Source organism: Phyllobates terribilis, unplaced genomic scaffold, assembly GCF_046119375.1.
Source record: "Phyllobates terribilis strain yellow unplaced genomic scaffold, ASM4611937v1 Scaffold_4__5_contigs__length_816908805, whole genome shotgun sequence".
NCBI classification, from domain to species: domain Eukaryota; kingdom Metazoa; phylum Chordata; class Amphibia; order Anura; family Dendrobatidae; genus Phyllobates; species Phyllobates terribilis.
In genome coordinates, this window is record NW_027362764.1 from 584703364 (window position 1) to 584719842 (window position 16479).

Below are 16479 nucleotides of genomic sequence, written 5' to 3' on the forward strand. Positions count from 1 at the left end.
TTTAAACGATCAGGAGAATTCTCCCACGCTGGGATGGCATTCTGATGACAGGCTGGATCTCAGCTGAGCGCTGCCATCCAGCTTGTCATACTTCAGAGACACTGCAGAGCGCAGGCATTATGGGAACTTTCGATTCCGGTATTCGATATTGTAAAAGTATCGGAATTAAGTATCGGAATTCCGATACCGCGAATATCGGCCGATACCCGATATTTCAGTATCGGAATGCTCAACACTAGTTATTACATATAAACCCATTAAAGTCCACAATGTCTTAATAACAAATGTACTAACTTATGACCCATTTGTATTGTACCCATGTAAAGTGGATGGAAGTACCTCCGGTGTGTCCAGCAGGAGGCAGCCTAGTTCATAGCAAGCGTACGGCTGGATGTAGAGGTTCTGCTGTCGGCCCTGCTCATCCTTTACTGCACGCTGGAAAAACTAAAAAAAGAACAGAACATTGCAGCATGTTGTTCATCTGGACACATGTAACAGCAAACAATTTCAAGCCATAAAATAATGCTGATAAAATCAGGTCTGTCACCAGATTTCACAATACAAACTGCATACATCATTAAACAGATCTCCTAGATCCGATGAGGCCGGTGAACTTACTTTGAAAATCCACGTTAGAATGGCTGTATAATCCTTTATGAAAGTTTAACTCAATCCTTCCCACTTAGCCTGGCTTAGAGCTCTCCAGTGTCCCTCCTCCCTGCTGAGATCTCATACTGCTCAGTACAAGCTGCAGCTGTCAGTTGGGCTGCGTTGGAAGACCGAGTATACTGGGAATCATGAGCTGTATCACTCTTTAGCTGAAGTCTTAAAATATCAATTTTATTATCAAGGTTATACAGCCATTCTGATATGGATTTTCATACAATGAATAGTTCTGTAGACCAAGAGTAGGACATTTGATGTCTCACCTGAACAGCATCTTCAACATTCCCCAGACATTTATGGATGGCTCCAAGGAGTAAGTTCCTCAGTCCAACTACAGATGGATCCACAACTTCATGGCAAGCTTCAGTCAACATCAAACAAAAACGAAAAGCACAAGTTAGTAAATTATATTGTAGTAGGTGCGTGTATGTTGGGGTGAAAGACTTAGAACAACAACCTTACAACTATAGAAAGTATTCTTCTAGTACATCAAAAGACTACTACCCATGCGGATGTATGCATGTACCAAAAATTCATGTATGAGCACATGTTAAAGGGGTTGTTCGGTCTAAAGCTACAAATCTGCAGTAACTATAGCTGTAGACTTGTGGATCCTCACATTGCGCGCACTGCATGCTGTGAGGATTCTCCGATGCTGGGGAACGGGTGGTCACGTGACTGCAAAAATGCATACTTCTGGCCACATTACAACTAGACGTGTCCGGCCTTGTTCAATGCGCCAATCTAGTCGGCACAAGACCGCATGTATGCAAATCACATACTTGCAGTAATGCGTCTGCCACTCCCAGCGTCGGCACCAGAGGATCCTCACAGCACGCAGCGTGCAATGTGAGGATTCACAAGTCTACAGTCACAGAGAGACTGCAGACTTGTAGCTTAAGACCGGTCAATCCCTTTAATATGAGTTGTCCACCTTTTTTTTCTTTTTTACTTAAATGTATGTATTTTGTGCTAAAAATCATTTTTGCAATTCAGTTTGATTAAAAACTTTGCACGGTTTTGCTTTCACAGGTTCTTTGTTTCCTTACACATTCAACTTTAATGTCATGTGTAGTCATAAATCAGTGGAGCTAAAAAAAAAAAAAAAGACAGATAAGAGTAACAAATGCTCCCACTGGACCGTCAGAATGAGCTCACTGATTGATTCTCCGTTAACCCATCCTGCAGTTAGTAATAGACAGTGTAACACAGAGGCAATAAAAGGAAAATGATGCAAAATATTTAATGAAACCCAATTACAAAAATGATTTTTAGCCAAATATACATGCAAAAAGAATCTGTCATCACATCACAAGTGGACAGTAGCTGCTCATATCTTATTCCCACTACTTCCACCATATCAATTCAAAGATTTGGGCCTTTTTAATTAGTGTTTTTTTGTTAGTTTTTTTTAGCCTTTACCAAGGGGGCGGTGCTTAGCCCAAATTTGATAAATTACTAAGCCCAAATCTGTGGAGGCAAGTTTAAAAAAAAAAACAGAATACTCAGGGGAGCAGGGAGAATAAAATAAGAGCAAAAACTGGTCACTTTTCACTTAAAGTCATCTTTAAATAACAAAAAAAAAAAATATATCGCAGAGAGGCACAGCCACGACTCATGGCAACTTTAGTCCCTGAAAAGATGGAGATCAAATTTCACAGTATATGAAAAAGTTACTTAAAAGTTGTTTTTCATCATCAAGAATTGTTCTCAGAGAGCCCCTTTATATACGATTTTCTTGGGCACTAGAAGCTGGTAGATGGACGAGTGGTGCCAGTCTAATCACCTCTTTCTCCATTAGCCCTTATTCAGGACAGCCAGATCCCACTGAAAGCAATGTATACCCAACGATTCCAGTAGGTGACATGCATTACTTGGAGAATAAGGACTAAGGGAGGGGATCCCCTCTAATGTCACAAGGAGGATCAAAAAAAAAAATCACCAATGTTCTGAGCGACAGACGTAATATTTTTATGGATGCGTTATTTCTACATTAGGGCTCTATGAGTGAGCGCTATGGATCAGGCATTCTGGAAATATTTCGTAGCAATTCCTTAAAATGAGACATGAAAAGGTTACACTTTCTGAAACAATCTAGGGTCTCCATTTTAATATTAATATCAATATAGGAGATAACGCAGACACAAGGTATGTGCCGAACTACGGCAAACAATCCATTGTATAACACAGATACAGCATCAGATCTGCGGTAGACGTTCATGACATAGATATGGCGATAATACAGTAAGAGTTTACTGGAAAGTGATTGAAAGAAGGAAGCAAAGACTAGAACAGTTACACTGTATTCAATGTTACCAGGATTATTAATCTGAAAATAGCTAATATTTCCTAATATGAAGATATGATAAGACCATAGATTGCCTTGTCAACAACAGGCAATATAACAGCCAATGGTGCAATAAAGTCATCAACTGCAGTAATCTGTACAGATATCGTCAGTGTCATTCAGTCATCTGTCGCCACAGCACATGCAGGTGACATGCGGATTACAAGCATATAGCAGCCGACAGGCTTTTCCCGCTTAGGCTAGGTTCACACGTAGAGTATTTGGTGAGTTTTTTTTACATCAGTATTTGTAAGCCAAAACCAGGAGTGGAACAGTCAGAGGAAACGTGTAATAGAAACACCTCACCACTCTTGTATTTTTCATACACTTCTGGTTTTGGCTTACAAGTATGGAGGTAAAAACTGAACGTGTGAACGTGGCCTAAGGCTAACTTGACATGTTCAGTAATCATCCTTCTGAAAGAGATCCAGCAGCAATCATTTATCTCAGCAGGACAAAATACATTGTGCAGACACAACTTTTTCGTCTAGCTGAAAAAAACAATTGAATCCATCTTTTTAATACTGAAGTCTAATGAAAACAGATCTGTTAAATAGCCATTCGATTTCTACCATTTAGGAAAAAACAGATCCTTTTCAGATGAAAAAAAAATGGACGGCTAATTAATGGATCTGTTTTCCATAGGCGTCAATGATGAAAAAATGGTTCCAGTTTATATCTTTTTTACTTTTTTTTTTTTTTTTTTTTAAAAAGGAGGTGATGTACAATACAAAGTTATATTGTGGAATGGTGTTAGCCAGAAAAATCGATGTAAATACTTTTAGGCCCAAAAATGACAAAAGTATTCTCGGAGTGATACCTTTATTGGCTAACCAGAAAAAAATCTATATATATCTGCAAGCTTTCAGAGCACACAGGCTCCTTCATCAGGCTATATTCATGTGTAACACTGCCTGAAGAAGGAGCCCCGATGCTCTGAAAACTTGCATATATATTTTTTCTGGTTAGCCAATAAAGGTATCACTCCGAATATACTTTTAAAAATGACAAAACAGTTGTATCTGCACAACTTTTTCATCAATGCATTGCTGCTGGATCCATTAACGGACATGAGAACTTAGCCTATGCTGACAGTGGAAAAGGAGGGTCCACGCTTGATTATAAAAAAAGTACTATAACAAAAACAATACAAGACAATACAATATAAAAGAAGGATTTATAATATATTACATTATAGCTGTACAGTATTCACGGAATATGATGGAAAATGTCTGGGGTTTTGAAGGATGTAGAGCAAAGAGAATACAGACGCAGCATTTTGGCATCTCGTACCTTGACTCATGTGCTGGAGGTTGGAGAAGGAGCAGTTCGGCAGAGCTTTCCACAAGTACAGGACCTCAATAGCAGCCAGTACACACAACTGCTTGGTTGGTTTTTGTTTTCTGAATCGGTCACCCTGTTATTGTCACACAAAACATATATCATTAGAATATATAGAGTATATGGATATACAGACGGCGAGCAGGGTTACCTCGATAACATTGATAAATCCCCCTACATCGTGAATTTGTGCAGTTGAACATCTCCCCCTTTCACGTTTATATATTTAGTCAGTGTCTTATCTCCTCCATTTAGTCTTCAGTACACTTTTGATTGTTGATGGTCAAATAAATATAATATAGAGACATTTTGACATTTAAATTATAATGCTGTAATTGGACTGACCCAATGATAAGTAATCTCCTGCACAAAAAGTTACCCCCAAAAGTACAGATTCAGTTTTCAGCTACTCTTTCCATCTCTCTCGGAAACATACACGCTCAGTTTGGCCAAGCATGCATAAGATCTCAATGCAGGAGGGGAATAATCCCGGCAGGTGGTGGTTTATTTCCCATGAGAGCAAAGATTGGGCATGGTAAAATTCAACATACCCGATCCTTCTTTACCCCACCTTCGGCCTTTAGGGAGAAGTCAAAATCCCTCCATACACATCAGATAGTCGGCCCACTTTTCTCTTATGTATATGGTCACATCGCCTTCTGTCATGCAATGTCGCTCAAGTCAAGGTGTAAGACAATCTTCCTACAGAATTCAATGGCAATTTCACCAGTACTGCACAACAGAATTTAATGGAACCTGTCACCCCTAGAAACGCTAATTATACAGTAAGTGCTGCCATCAGTCTGCGGCACTGTGAATGACATTCTGCTGTGCACACATACGCTGCAGAATAGGCTGTGCCGGGGAATGATTACAGTTGTGCTCACTGTATAGGGGGTGGTGCCTGTAACTGCTCTCTGCACCGCCCCAATGATTGGAAGCGAGCAGCTGCAGGGAGAATGAAACTTCCTTTTATCCCTGTAGCCACTCTCCGGTAAGCCAGAAGGAATGATTTCCATACAATTTACCACTATATCTGATTGCAAATAGCATTTCTGGGGCCGACAGATTCTCGTCAACTTTCAAGGAATTTTAAATTGTGCAAATCACTTTAAAAGAGGTTTTTAAATTGGGCCAAGTGTGTGTGAGAGGGGGAAACCCCAAAAATTACAAAAAAATAAACATTAATGACCTGATACCTGCAACGACTGATAGGGTGTGCCAGAGCAAAGCCAACTATGTGGAGCTCCCTGTCAGTTTTTGCAGGGACTGTCTGCAGATATCAGGTCAGTAATGTGGTTTTTATTATTCTATTGCTTTTCTCACATTTTTTGTTCTTTGTTCATCCTATGGCAGAAAGGCATTGTCACATCATTAGTGTGTGGTCTATAACGACCATGCTGAATGTGATCACATGGCGGCATAGCGCAGGTCACCCACACAAGGGTATGTTACCCATGTAACATTTCTATCAGGTCATGGTTTTCTTCCCACTACATCACTGTCCTTAACCAACTTTACACAAACCTTTTTCACTGAAAACTGCTCAATCTGATTGTTTTTCCTTTTAAATAGCTTTTGGACGTCTCTAAATACTTCCTGTGCACCGTCCTCGTCTCCAGTGGCACCTTGACAGACTGAAATTGGAAAAATAGAACTTAAAGCGCAGGAAAACTCCAATAGTTATTTCACAGTTTCACACAGTGTAAGAAATGTCTTGTACAATCTTATGTGATGGCGTGTCATTGATCCGATAGTGATGTAACTCAATAGGGCCACGGACACTGTACAGAGAGAAAGGTGGAGGTACAGCAGATGAGCGGCTGGGGAACATGGGACGATTGGGAAAAATACAGTCATGTTTTTTGTATTATTTAAAGCCCATGGGAGAATTATTGCAAGGCTGCTTTACCATAAAAGGGTTTCAGGAAATGTGATACTCTGCATTGGGAAGAATATGTAGACGTTTCCTAAAGATGACCTGTCCTGGTTAGACTGCTTAGTAAGTACTTGCGTTTCCCATAAAGTAACATTTCTGGATCATCTTTTCTTATAACATTGTGCCATTGCTCTGTTAGTCCTCCTAAAAATATATGAATAAACTGACAACTGGGTGTGACCAATTGAGATTGTGTCCGTATATAGTCAAACATTGTGTAGTCAGTGCTGACTGTCTAGAGACACACCCATATGACCAATCCTCTGTAAGATTAGTGGGAATCGCAGCTGTCACAGCAGTTTGTCATGTTGATTAAAGGGGTCATCTGGCCTACAAGCCTGCAGTCACTCCATCTGACTGCAGACTTGCGAATCCTCACAGTGTGCAGTGAACTCGCTGTGAGGATTCTCTGGTACCGGGAGCAGGCAGGCACACTACCGCAAGTATGCAATTTGCACAGTGATGTGCTGACTAGACATGCACAATCTCGCTTAATACAAGTGTATTGGGAGAGGCTGGACACGTCTAGTCGGAGTGTGGCCAGAACCATGCAAATCACATGATGGAGAATCCTCACAGAGTGCACACGGATTGACAATTATGCAGTCACATAGAGTGTCTGCAGACTTGTAGCCTAAGCCCAGACAATGCCTTTAACATATTATTGTAAAATTAGGGAAACTGGACAAAGACTGAAGGCCACCCTAGCATCTGGAGACACGAACATGTATATGAAGGTTCATAGGAAAGTAGAGTCTTGTCATTTTGATGGAAAGTACATGCTGTAGGTATTGAAGGTGTACAGGAGGAGCAGCCTCTTCATTTACCTGATCTGATGTGCTTCAGGACGCAGGACAACTGATTCATATTCCTAACATGACGTGACAATGACCCTTTAAGTGTTTTTTTTTTAATGTTGCAAAATTATGAGCACTAACACCTACCTGCAGTAAGATAGGCGTAGTAACACTGTGACCACCTGGATTCATTTTTTAACCGTTCAAAGGACCGGAAAGCATCCTTAAAGTTTAATTCTATCATGCTGCACCAGCCTGAGAGAGAATAAATAAGAAACATCAATTGAAAAACTGGAAAAGGTCATGCATTGTCCTCGAGATGAAAGTATAGAATCAAAAAGGGACCTCATACCTGGAGCAATTTTATGTGACAACAGGACAAACAATTGCAGCATGCATGGCCAGCTAGCCAGGATATCTGGCCACCATGAACACGACATCACTCAATCTTGTATTCAAAAAAACTGGAAGGATCTAATCACCAATGTGCTACTGAAGTTTCAAACAGTGTTTTGGAAACTAAATAGATTTTAGGGGCCCCATACACAAGAGAGCGGACAATACAATAGAAATTGGACATACTGAAAGCTGATCTCCCCTGATATCATCTGTCAGGGAAGAGTCTGGAGGTCCATATACAAAACAGAGTGTCGGCCGAGTCACCATATATATCGACAGATTTAACTGATGATACTCTAATGTGTACAGGGTCCTTTACCATCAAAGATGTTAAGGTGTCCATACACAAACCCACATACCATGACATAACTGGCCTTCTAATGTGTAAGGGGGTGTCCTGACTCTCCACTCTGTGGCACATATCCAAAGAAAGAAGGATTGGACATATTGGATTTCAACATGCCTAATCTTTGGATGTAACAGGAGGTATATCTCCATATTATCCTTGCCATGCATGCACGCAAATAAATGGTGGTAGAGTACGGTTATCAACAATTAATCAAAAACCTTAAAAATCACAAATTTTATTAAATACTTTATAAAAAAAAAAAAAGAATCAACAGTACAACAAAACACAGAAAAAGGTAAAAAAAATTGCACACGGCGACTGGAGTCGGGCTGCGGCTACTCTCTGACTTCCTCTTGAGGTTCGATTTGTCCGAAGGTGAAGATAGCGACGCCATCACTGATTGGGACGCAAGTGCCAACACCACTGGAAAGGCGTCGGCATGCGAAGGAAGTATAAGTGGTTTTATTTTATAGGGGCCAAACATGGGAAATGAGAAGGGGTTGTCCTAGGAGTGGATAATCCCTTTAACAACTGTACTGTGCACATGGAAGTGAGGTGGGTCTGTATAATGCACTGACCGATGGTCATTTAATGGCCGCAATTGTGTGTTGTAAATGCACCTTTAGCCATTAAAAGGGAATCAATGCGGTCAGACAATTACAGGTGCATCTCACTAAATTAGAATATCATCAAAAAGTTTAATTATTTCAGTTCTTCAATACAAAAAGTGAAACTCGTTATATAGAGTCATTACAAACAGAGTGATCTATTTCAAGAGTTTATTTCTGTTAATGTTGATGATTATAACTTATAGCCAATGAAAACACAAAAGTCATTATCTCAGTAAATTAGAATAATTAACAAAAAACACCTGCAAAGGCTTCTTAAGCGTTTAAAAAGGTCCCTTAGTCTGTTTCAGTAGCTTCCACAATCATGGGGAAGACTGCTGACTTGACAGATGTCCAGAAGGCAGTCATTGACACACTTCACAAGGTCCCAGAGTCTAGAGGAAGAGTGGAGAGGCCACAATCCAAGCTGCTTGAGGTCTAGTGTGAAGTTCCCACAATCAGTGATGGTTTGGGGAGCCATGTCATCTGCTGGTGTAGGTCCACTGTGTTTTATCCAGACCAAAGTCAGCACAGCCGTCTACCAGGACATTTTAGAGCACTTCATGCTTCCCTCTGTCGACAAGCTTTTTGGAGATGGAAATTTCATTCTCCAGCAGAACTTGGCACCTGTCCACACTGCCAAAAGTACCAATACCTGGTTTAAAAACAACAGTATCACTGTGCTTGATTGGGGAGCAAACTCGCCTGACCTTAACCCTATAGAGAATCTATGGGGTATTGTCAACACGAAGATGAGACACCAGACCCAACAATGCAGACGAGCTGAAGGCTGCTATCAAAGCAACCTGGGCTTCCATAACACCTCAGCAGTGCCCCAGGCTGATCGCCTCCATGCCACGCCGCATTGATGCAGTAATTGATGCAAAAGGAACCCGACCAAGTATTGAGTGCATTTACTGAAAATACATTTCAATATGCCAACATTTCGGATTTTAAAATCATTTTTCAAGCTATTATAAAATATTCTAATTTACTGAGATAATGACTTCTGTGTTTTCATTGGCTGTAAGCCATAATCATCAACATTAACAGAAATAAACACTTGACATAGATCACTCTGTTTGTAATGACTCTATATAATATGAGTTTCACTTTTTGTATTGAAGAACTGAAATAAATTGACTTTTTGATGATATTCTAATTTAGTGAGATGCACCCGTATTAATTTTTTTTATCTATGGGTTAACATGGTACAAAGATATATTTTTCTAGTCACAAAGGTTAAGCAGACTGTAGAATGGAGAGGTGTGAAAATGATAGTAGACGTGTCAGAGACAAGGCTGCTCATATAATGGATCTGATGAGTAATAAAGAAAAATGTCAACAGATACCAAATCACATCAAAGGTTTTCTTTACTCGTATGCTTTGTATCATATATGCAGAGGTGGACACAGACAGAGGAGGCCCCTGTGCAAGAACAGTATATAGGCCCTTTGCAGTCCAATAGCTCATTGTAATGCACAATTCCTCCTGCTTTGGGGTAGAAATGAACCCCCTTAACTCTTGGGCCCCTGTGTGGCTGCACAGACTGCATATATGTAGTTTTGTACTCTCCGCAGTTAATATGTACATTTCTATGAGGTCTCCATGTGCAACTTTTACCCCAATGATGATGATGATGGTGATTCTAGTATAGAGGCCAATATTTCTGGTTAATGACCAATGCACTTTACACTTACCAATCTCATACAGGCAAACATGCTGGATCTCTCGCTGCTCGGTGGCAAGCTCCAGAGCGGTGTGGAAGGAGGTCAAGGCACTGTTTATTTGACACTGAAACAGAAGCATAAAATTACATGAAAGTAGAAATTGTTAATGAGACAAATGATAGGCAGATCAGCCATGCACATTTCACAAGTTAGGTAGTGTACACTGCACATCGTGGAATAAGTAATTCAGTCTGTTCAGTGTCAGGAACTTTTCACCAAATAGTCACAAGATATATAATAAGACCCCCAGTGTCCAGGGCTCTGTGCACTGAACACTCCCTAATCCTTCCCCGCTGCTTGGGTGATGGTTCTAGTGTCCGACCCATACACCAATAAGGTCCCCAGACACATTAGACCAACATCGGCCGAACCCACCGATAATGACAGTCTGCCGACAGCATTATCCATCTTATGAATATGGAGGCATTCCGACTTTTTGGACTGCCAATCCTTCTCTTCTCTAAGACTTAAGCCACCACCACCAAAAGGAGTCTGTGTGATGGTTCTAGTGTCCGGTCCGTACACCAATAAGGCCCCCAGACACATTAGACCAACATCGGCCGAACCCACCGATAATGACAGTCTGCCAACAGCATTATCCATCTTATGTATATGGAGGCATTCCGACTGCCAATCCTTCTCTTCTCTAAGACATAAGCCACCACCAAAAGGAGTTGGGTAGCGGCTCTCTCAGAGAACACACGAGTGCTCAACATTCTGTGATTAACGTACGGTCTAAGTCATTTTATATTTTTTTTATGATTTTTTTTTAATGATTTAATTCCCTCATCTTTGAGAGGGGGAAAGGGTGAGATTTAAATTTGTATATTTTTTTGTTTGTTTGTTTCTTTTACAGTCTTTAAAATATTTTTATTTCTACTTTTTTTGTATATATTTTTTATTTTTTGGGTAAAGAGTAAGGGTGCTTTCACACTACATTCTTTGCCATGTTCAGTGATCCCATCGGCGCTTACGACCGAACCCCGCAAAATGGTTTTGGGGCATATGCGAGGACGGGGCAATTTACTATAATGGTGCAGACGACGTCACCATTTGCTCTGTCCTGCATCATTTTTGGGCGTATATACCTACTGGAGGTGGACACTCAGAAATAGTAGACTGTAGTCATGGTGTCCGCCTCCAGTAGGCGTATACGTCCGAAACCCATTTTGTGTGGTTTCGGACGTAAGCCCCAATGGGACCACTGAATGTGGCAAAAAACGCAATGCAAAAGCACCCAACATGTTAACAATCAATAATAATTTTTACTTTGTTTTTAGGTGACTTGAACTTGCTTATACCATGTACTGCAATACCACAGTATTACAGTATAAATTGTAAATAATGGTCTGCTCTGAAGTCCAGCTTGTGTCTGGACTTTACAAGAGTACCAAGATGGCAGCTATGGGAGGTCTTCAGTAAGCCCCTGGCTGACACGGTGACCCATCGGCACCCCAGGATCGCATCACAGGGAAAGACTATGGGTAGAAAGCTCTCCATATAAATATCACTGTCCGTGATCAGAGCTAGGTCAGGTCACCTCTGCTACAGGCAGATGTTGGATGTGTAGCACAGCCAACATCTGCTCGGTATGGTGCAGATAAGCTTGTTCCGCCAGTGGCTTTCCCTTTTATCTCCCTGTAATGGGTGAAGGAGACATGCGCTGCTAGGCATCTTTAGTGGTAGCTTAAGTCTTGGAAGAACAAAAGGACAGACGTGGACTCTCAATATGTACAATCCCTTTTTCGCCCCAACATTATGGGGATAGGGACCTTTCAAACCACCCAAACAAAAGTTGAAGGAGGGTGGATTGAAGGGCCCTGCTCACATCAGACAGCTGGCAGACTTTGCTCTAATGTGGTTGGGGGCATTATACATATACATCCAAGTAAATTAAATAAACATATTCTATGTATGATTCTACTTGAAAGTACGTTTGTGATATCGCTCCTTACTAAGCCTCATTTACCATGGACAGACATGATTTGCTGTGCTATTCGTCATCTCCTTTTCTGGCTGTTCTGAAGTGTACAGTATGATTAATGGCATTTAGGACTGAAGATAAATTACTTTTCTAGAGCACAATGTTCTCAAACTGTTCTTAGAACCACCTACGATCAGTGCCAAAATAACAGTCAGAAAGAACCTTTATTACTGTAAGTGAAGAACCCATTTCCCATTAATGATTTCTTACAAGGGTTTCCCTGCAGCGAGGCATCTGACTCAAGGGGCGAGAGCACACTACAAATGCTGGACGATAGCAATAGGAAAATGGGACCTGGAAGTACGGAATGAGCGGGGATACCTCTAATCGTTGGACTCTTCCCTTGAAGAACATGAATAAAGAAGAGTTGGGATATGCAGATTCTTTCTTGAGGAGAATCTCTTTTGCCTCCTTTAGTCCCGCTTGATTATCACTTCCATCCAATGCAAAAAATGGCCGGACGACTGTATGATACCACAACAAGGCTAGTCTGTATAGAGAGGGAAAGCATCTGCACGTTACAGCTATACAAGGCCATGACAGTAGGAAAGACACTGAAAATGAGGATGTGAAAACAGAAGTGAAGAAAACTGACTAGACTGGAACAGAAGACATGGGTCACAAGCAAGGATAAGAGGGCTAAGCTTATAAAGAAAAGTGCATGTTATACTGACATTATTATACCCGGAATAATCTGAACTTGGCGAGGCTAAGAGGTATTCTACACCTGTACCCGTAACTGGAACGTCAGTGCATCTCAGCCCTCCGTGCACAATAACATTTTCACATTTTTGTCAATAGAAGTCACAGAATGCCATTGATTAAAAAAGGATTTTACCTGATGATAAAAGGGATTTCTGGGAAAAAAAGTAACTTCTTTGAATGGTAGTATACAGTACAACATTGTGCACTTTGGCCAGGTTTAAAGGGATTGTGTTAGCAATTTTGACCTCTCAAAATTGCTGATGCCGTTAGATGGATACCGACTGAAGCACTTTCCCCATGACTAGGTTGATGGTCATGCTGCTTACATTACCAAAGGAAACAAAAATGTAATTTCTTGTAAGTGCCCTGTGGGCACCCCCTTCATGTGAAGTGTCCTGGTCTCTCTGCACTGAACGTTTCTAAACTCCTCCCCTCTGCTCTGACTGACAGCTCTAAAGGCTTACTGGTTGGACACTAGAAAAATCACTTAAGCATAAGAGGGGTTAGGAAGCGTTCAGTGCAAACACATCAGGACACTTCACATTAAGGGACTTCTTATGGGGCAACTAAAGGCTATGTATAGATGTTGCTTTCGTTAGACAGTAAGAAAATGAGCACGTTTACAATTGACTTGCTTTTCTATCTATTGTCATTCTCCTGCAATGGGAGCTTTTATCTTACATAGTGTGCCGCTCATTTTCAAAGAGTTAGGCCACCAGATCCTGGACAGTGTGCTTAGTAACTACATTCCAGGAGAGGAGTTAACTCTTAACATACCGGTCAGCTCTCTCCAGCTCATTGATTTCTATACAGAGTTAGCTGCTCACCTCCCTTCCACTCAGCTTCTGACAGGGCTCTTATTAGTCCTATGGAATCCAATCCCCCCACTTCCAACACACAGCATTGGCAGTTTCCCCAGCAGTTCTCCTAATTACTGCTGTCATTGTTCCCCGGTGTGCTTGTTCACAATCCCTGTTATCTCTATATATACGTAAATGTATACATAGTGATAACAGTGTAGGCTCAGAACAAGCACTGACAGACAGTTAATACACTACTCAAAAAATAAAGGGAACACTCAAATAACACATCCTAGATCTGAATGAATGAAATATTCTCATTGAATACTTTGCTCTGTACAAAGTTGAATGTGCTGACAACAAAATCACACAAAAATCATCAATGGAAATCAAATTTATTAACCAATGGAGGCCTGGATTTGGAGTCACTCCCAAAATTAAAGTGGAAAAACACACTACAGGCTGATCCAACTTTGATGTAATGTCCTTAAAACAAGTCAAAATGAGGCTCAGTATTGTGTGTGGCCTCCACGTGCCTGTATGACCTCCCTACAACGCCTGGGCATGCTCCTGATGAGGTTTCAGATGGTCTTCTGTGGGATCTCCTCCCAGACCTGGACTAAAGCATCCGCCAACTCCTGGACAGTCTGTGGTGCAACAGGACGTTGGTGGATGGAGCAAGACATGATGTCCCAAATGTGCTCAATCGGATTCAGGTCTGGAGAACGGGCGGGCCAGTCCATTGCTTCAATGCCTTCATCTTGCAGGAACTGCTGACACACTCCAGCCACATGAGGTCTGGCACTGTCCTGCATTAGGAGGAACCCAGGGCCAACCACACCAACATATGGTCTCACAAGGGGTCTGAGGATCTCATCTCGGTACTTAATGGCAGTCAGGCTACCTCTGGCGAGCACATGGAGGGCTGTGCGGCCCTCCAAAGAAATGCCACCCCACACCATTACTGACCCACTGCCAAACCGGTCATGCTGAAGGATGTTGCAGGCAGCAGATCGCTCTCCACGGCGTCTCCAGACTCTGTCAAGTCTGTTACATGTGCTCAGTGTGAACCTGCTTTCATCTGTGAAGAGAACAGGGCGCCAGTGGCGACTTTGCCAATCCTGGTGTTCTGTGGCAAATGCGAAGCGTCCTGCACGTTGTTGGGCTGTGAGCACAACCACCATCTGTGGACGTCGGGCCCTCATACCACCCACATGGTTTCTAACCGTTTGTGCAGACACATACACATTTGTGGCCTGCTGGAGGTCATTTGCAGGGCTCTGGCAGTGCTCTTCCTGTTCCTCCTTGCACAAAGGCGGAGGTAGCAGTCCTGCTGCTGGGATGTTGCCCTCCTATGGCCCCCTCCACGTCTCCTGGTGTACTGGCCTGTCTCCAGCTTCTGGACACTACGCTGACAGACACAGCAAACCTTCTTGCCACAGCTCGCATTGATGTGCCATCCTGGATGAGCTGCACTACCTGAGCAACTTCTGTGGGTTGTAGAGTCCGTCTCTTGCTACGAGTGTGAAAGCACAACCAACATTCAAAAGTGACCAAAACAACAGCCAGAAAGCATTGGTACTGAGATGTGGTCTGTGGTCCCCACCTGCAGAACCACTCCTTTATTGAGGGTGTCTTGATAATTGCCAATAATTTCCATCTATTGTCTATTCCATTTGCACAACAGCATGTGAAATTGATTGTCAATCAGTGTTGCTTCCTAAGTGGACAGTTTGATTTCACAGAAGTTTGATTTACTTGGAGTTACATTCTGTTGTTTAAGTGTTGCCGTTATTTTTTTGAGTAGTGTGTGTAGTAGCACAACAAAGCTACTCACCAGTCATTCAAGGTCCCCCCAAGCAAGAATTAATGAGAGACTGCATAGCTCTGAGCTGCTCAAGAGACAACTTGCGAATACCCCTTTAAGACAAAAAATAAGCAACTTTGCATAGTCTTGAATAAAAACTGCCTATTGTTTTGTTAGATATAGATTCTATTGCAAAGTTACAGTATAAGTCTCTATAAATACTCCATGGTATTGATGGGGATTTTTCATTGCTGATTCGGCATAGAAAATCATCAGCAATTTACAATTTAATAAATGTGAAGTGGGTTTTGAAAACCACATCCATGCGTCATAGAAAAATCTTTCTTGGAAATAAGAGGACCTTCACTTTGACGTTCATCCTTCGTGATGCATGTGATGGAAAACCCAGCAAATCTACAGCACAACGCACAGCAAAATTAGCATGCAACACATGGAAATTGTGCTGCTGATCTGCGGTGAATTCAGATTATAATGTGTGGACATACTCTCTCTGGTCATGTGTTACTCTCGTCTGCCAGCCTACCCTACTGCAGTCTATCGACCGGACCCAAGCTTGGTTTGATATACAGCAGCATCTAATCAGAATAATTTGAAAAATATTGCAACTGGTTCAGCTAAATAAAAATTCAATCTTAGGAGCAAAAACTGGTCATCAGGTCGTCCTCTATTTTTTCTGGCTGCTCCTCTAAGTCTACGATTTGGTTTTTTTTTTTAATCCGTCATATGGTTCCAGATATATGGACCTTTGTATTTGCTGGTAATGTTTATTGGCTTTACCAAGAGGGCAGTGCTAAGAGAGTAATAATGCAGAATAACTTAACCCTTCCCGATGGGGCGATTTTCTGTTTTTGCATTTTCGTTTTTTGCTCTCCTACCAAGAGCTATAACTTTTTTATTATTTTGTCCACATGGCCATATGAGGGCTTGTTTTTTGCAGGACGAGTTGTACTTTTGAATGCCACCATTAATTTTATCATGTGATGTA

The 16479-nt window shown here is 41.5% G+C and overlaps 1 protein-coding gene across 1 annotated transcript in view; it reads right to left on the reverse strand.

The window, feature by feature from the left end:
- Positions 1-16479, reverse strand: part of TTC39C (tetratricopeptide repeat domain 39C) — a 116517-nt gene that overhangs the window by 7040 nt on the left and 92998 nt on the right. The window contains 7 exon segments of the mRNA XM_073679181.1: positions 340-444; positions 930-1027; positions 4307-4430; positions 5882-5991; positions 7238-7345; positions 10148-10241; positions 12483-12651. Coding sequence (XP_073535282.1) covers positions 340-444; positions 930-1027; positions 4307-4430; positions 5882-5991; positions 7238-7345; positions 10148-10241; positions 12483-12651 — 808 coding nt within the window.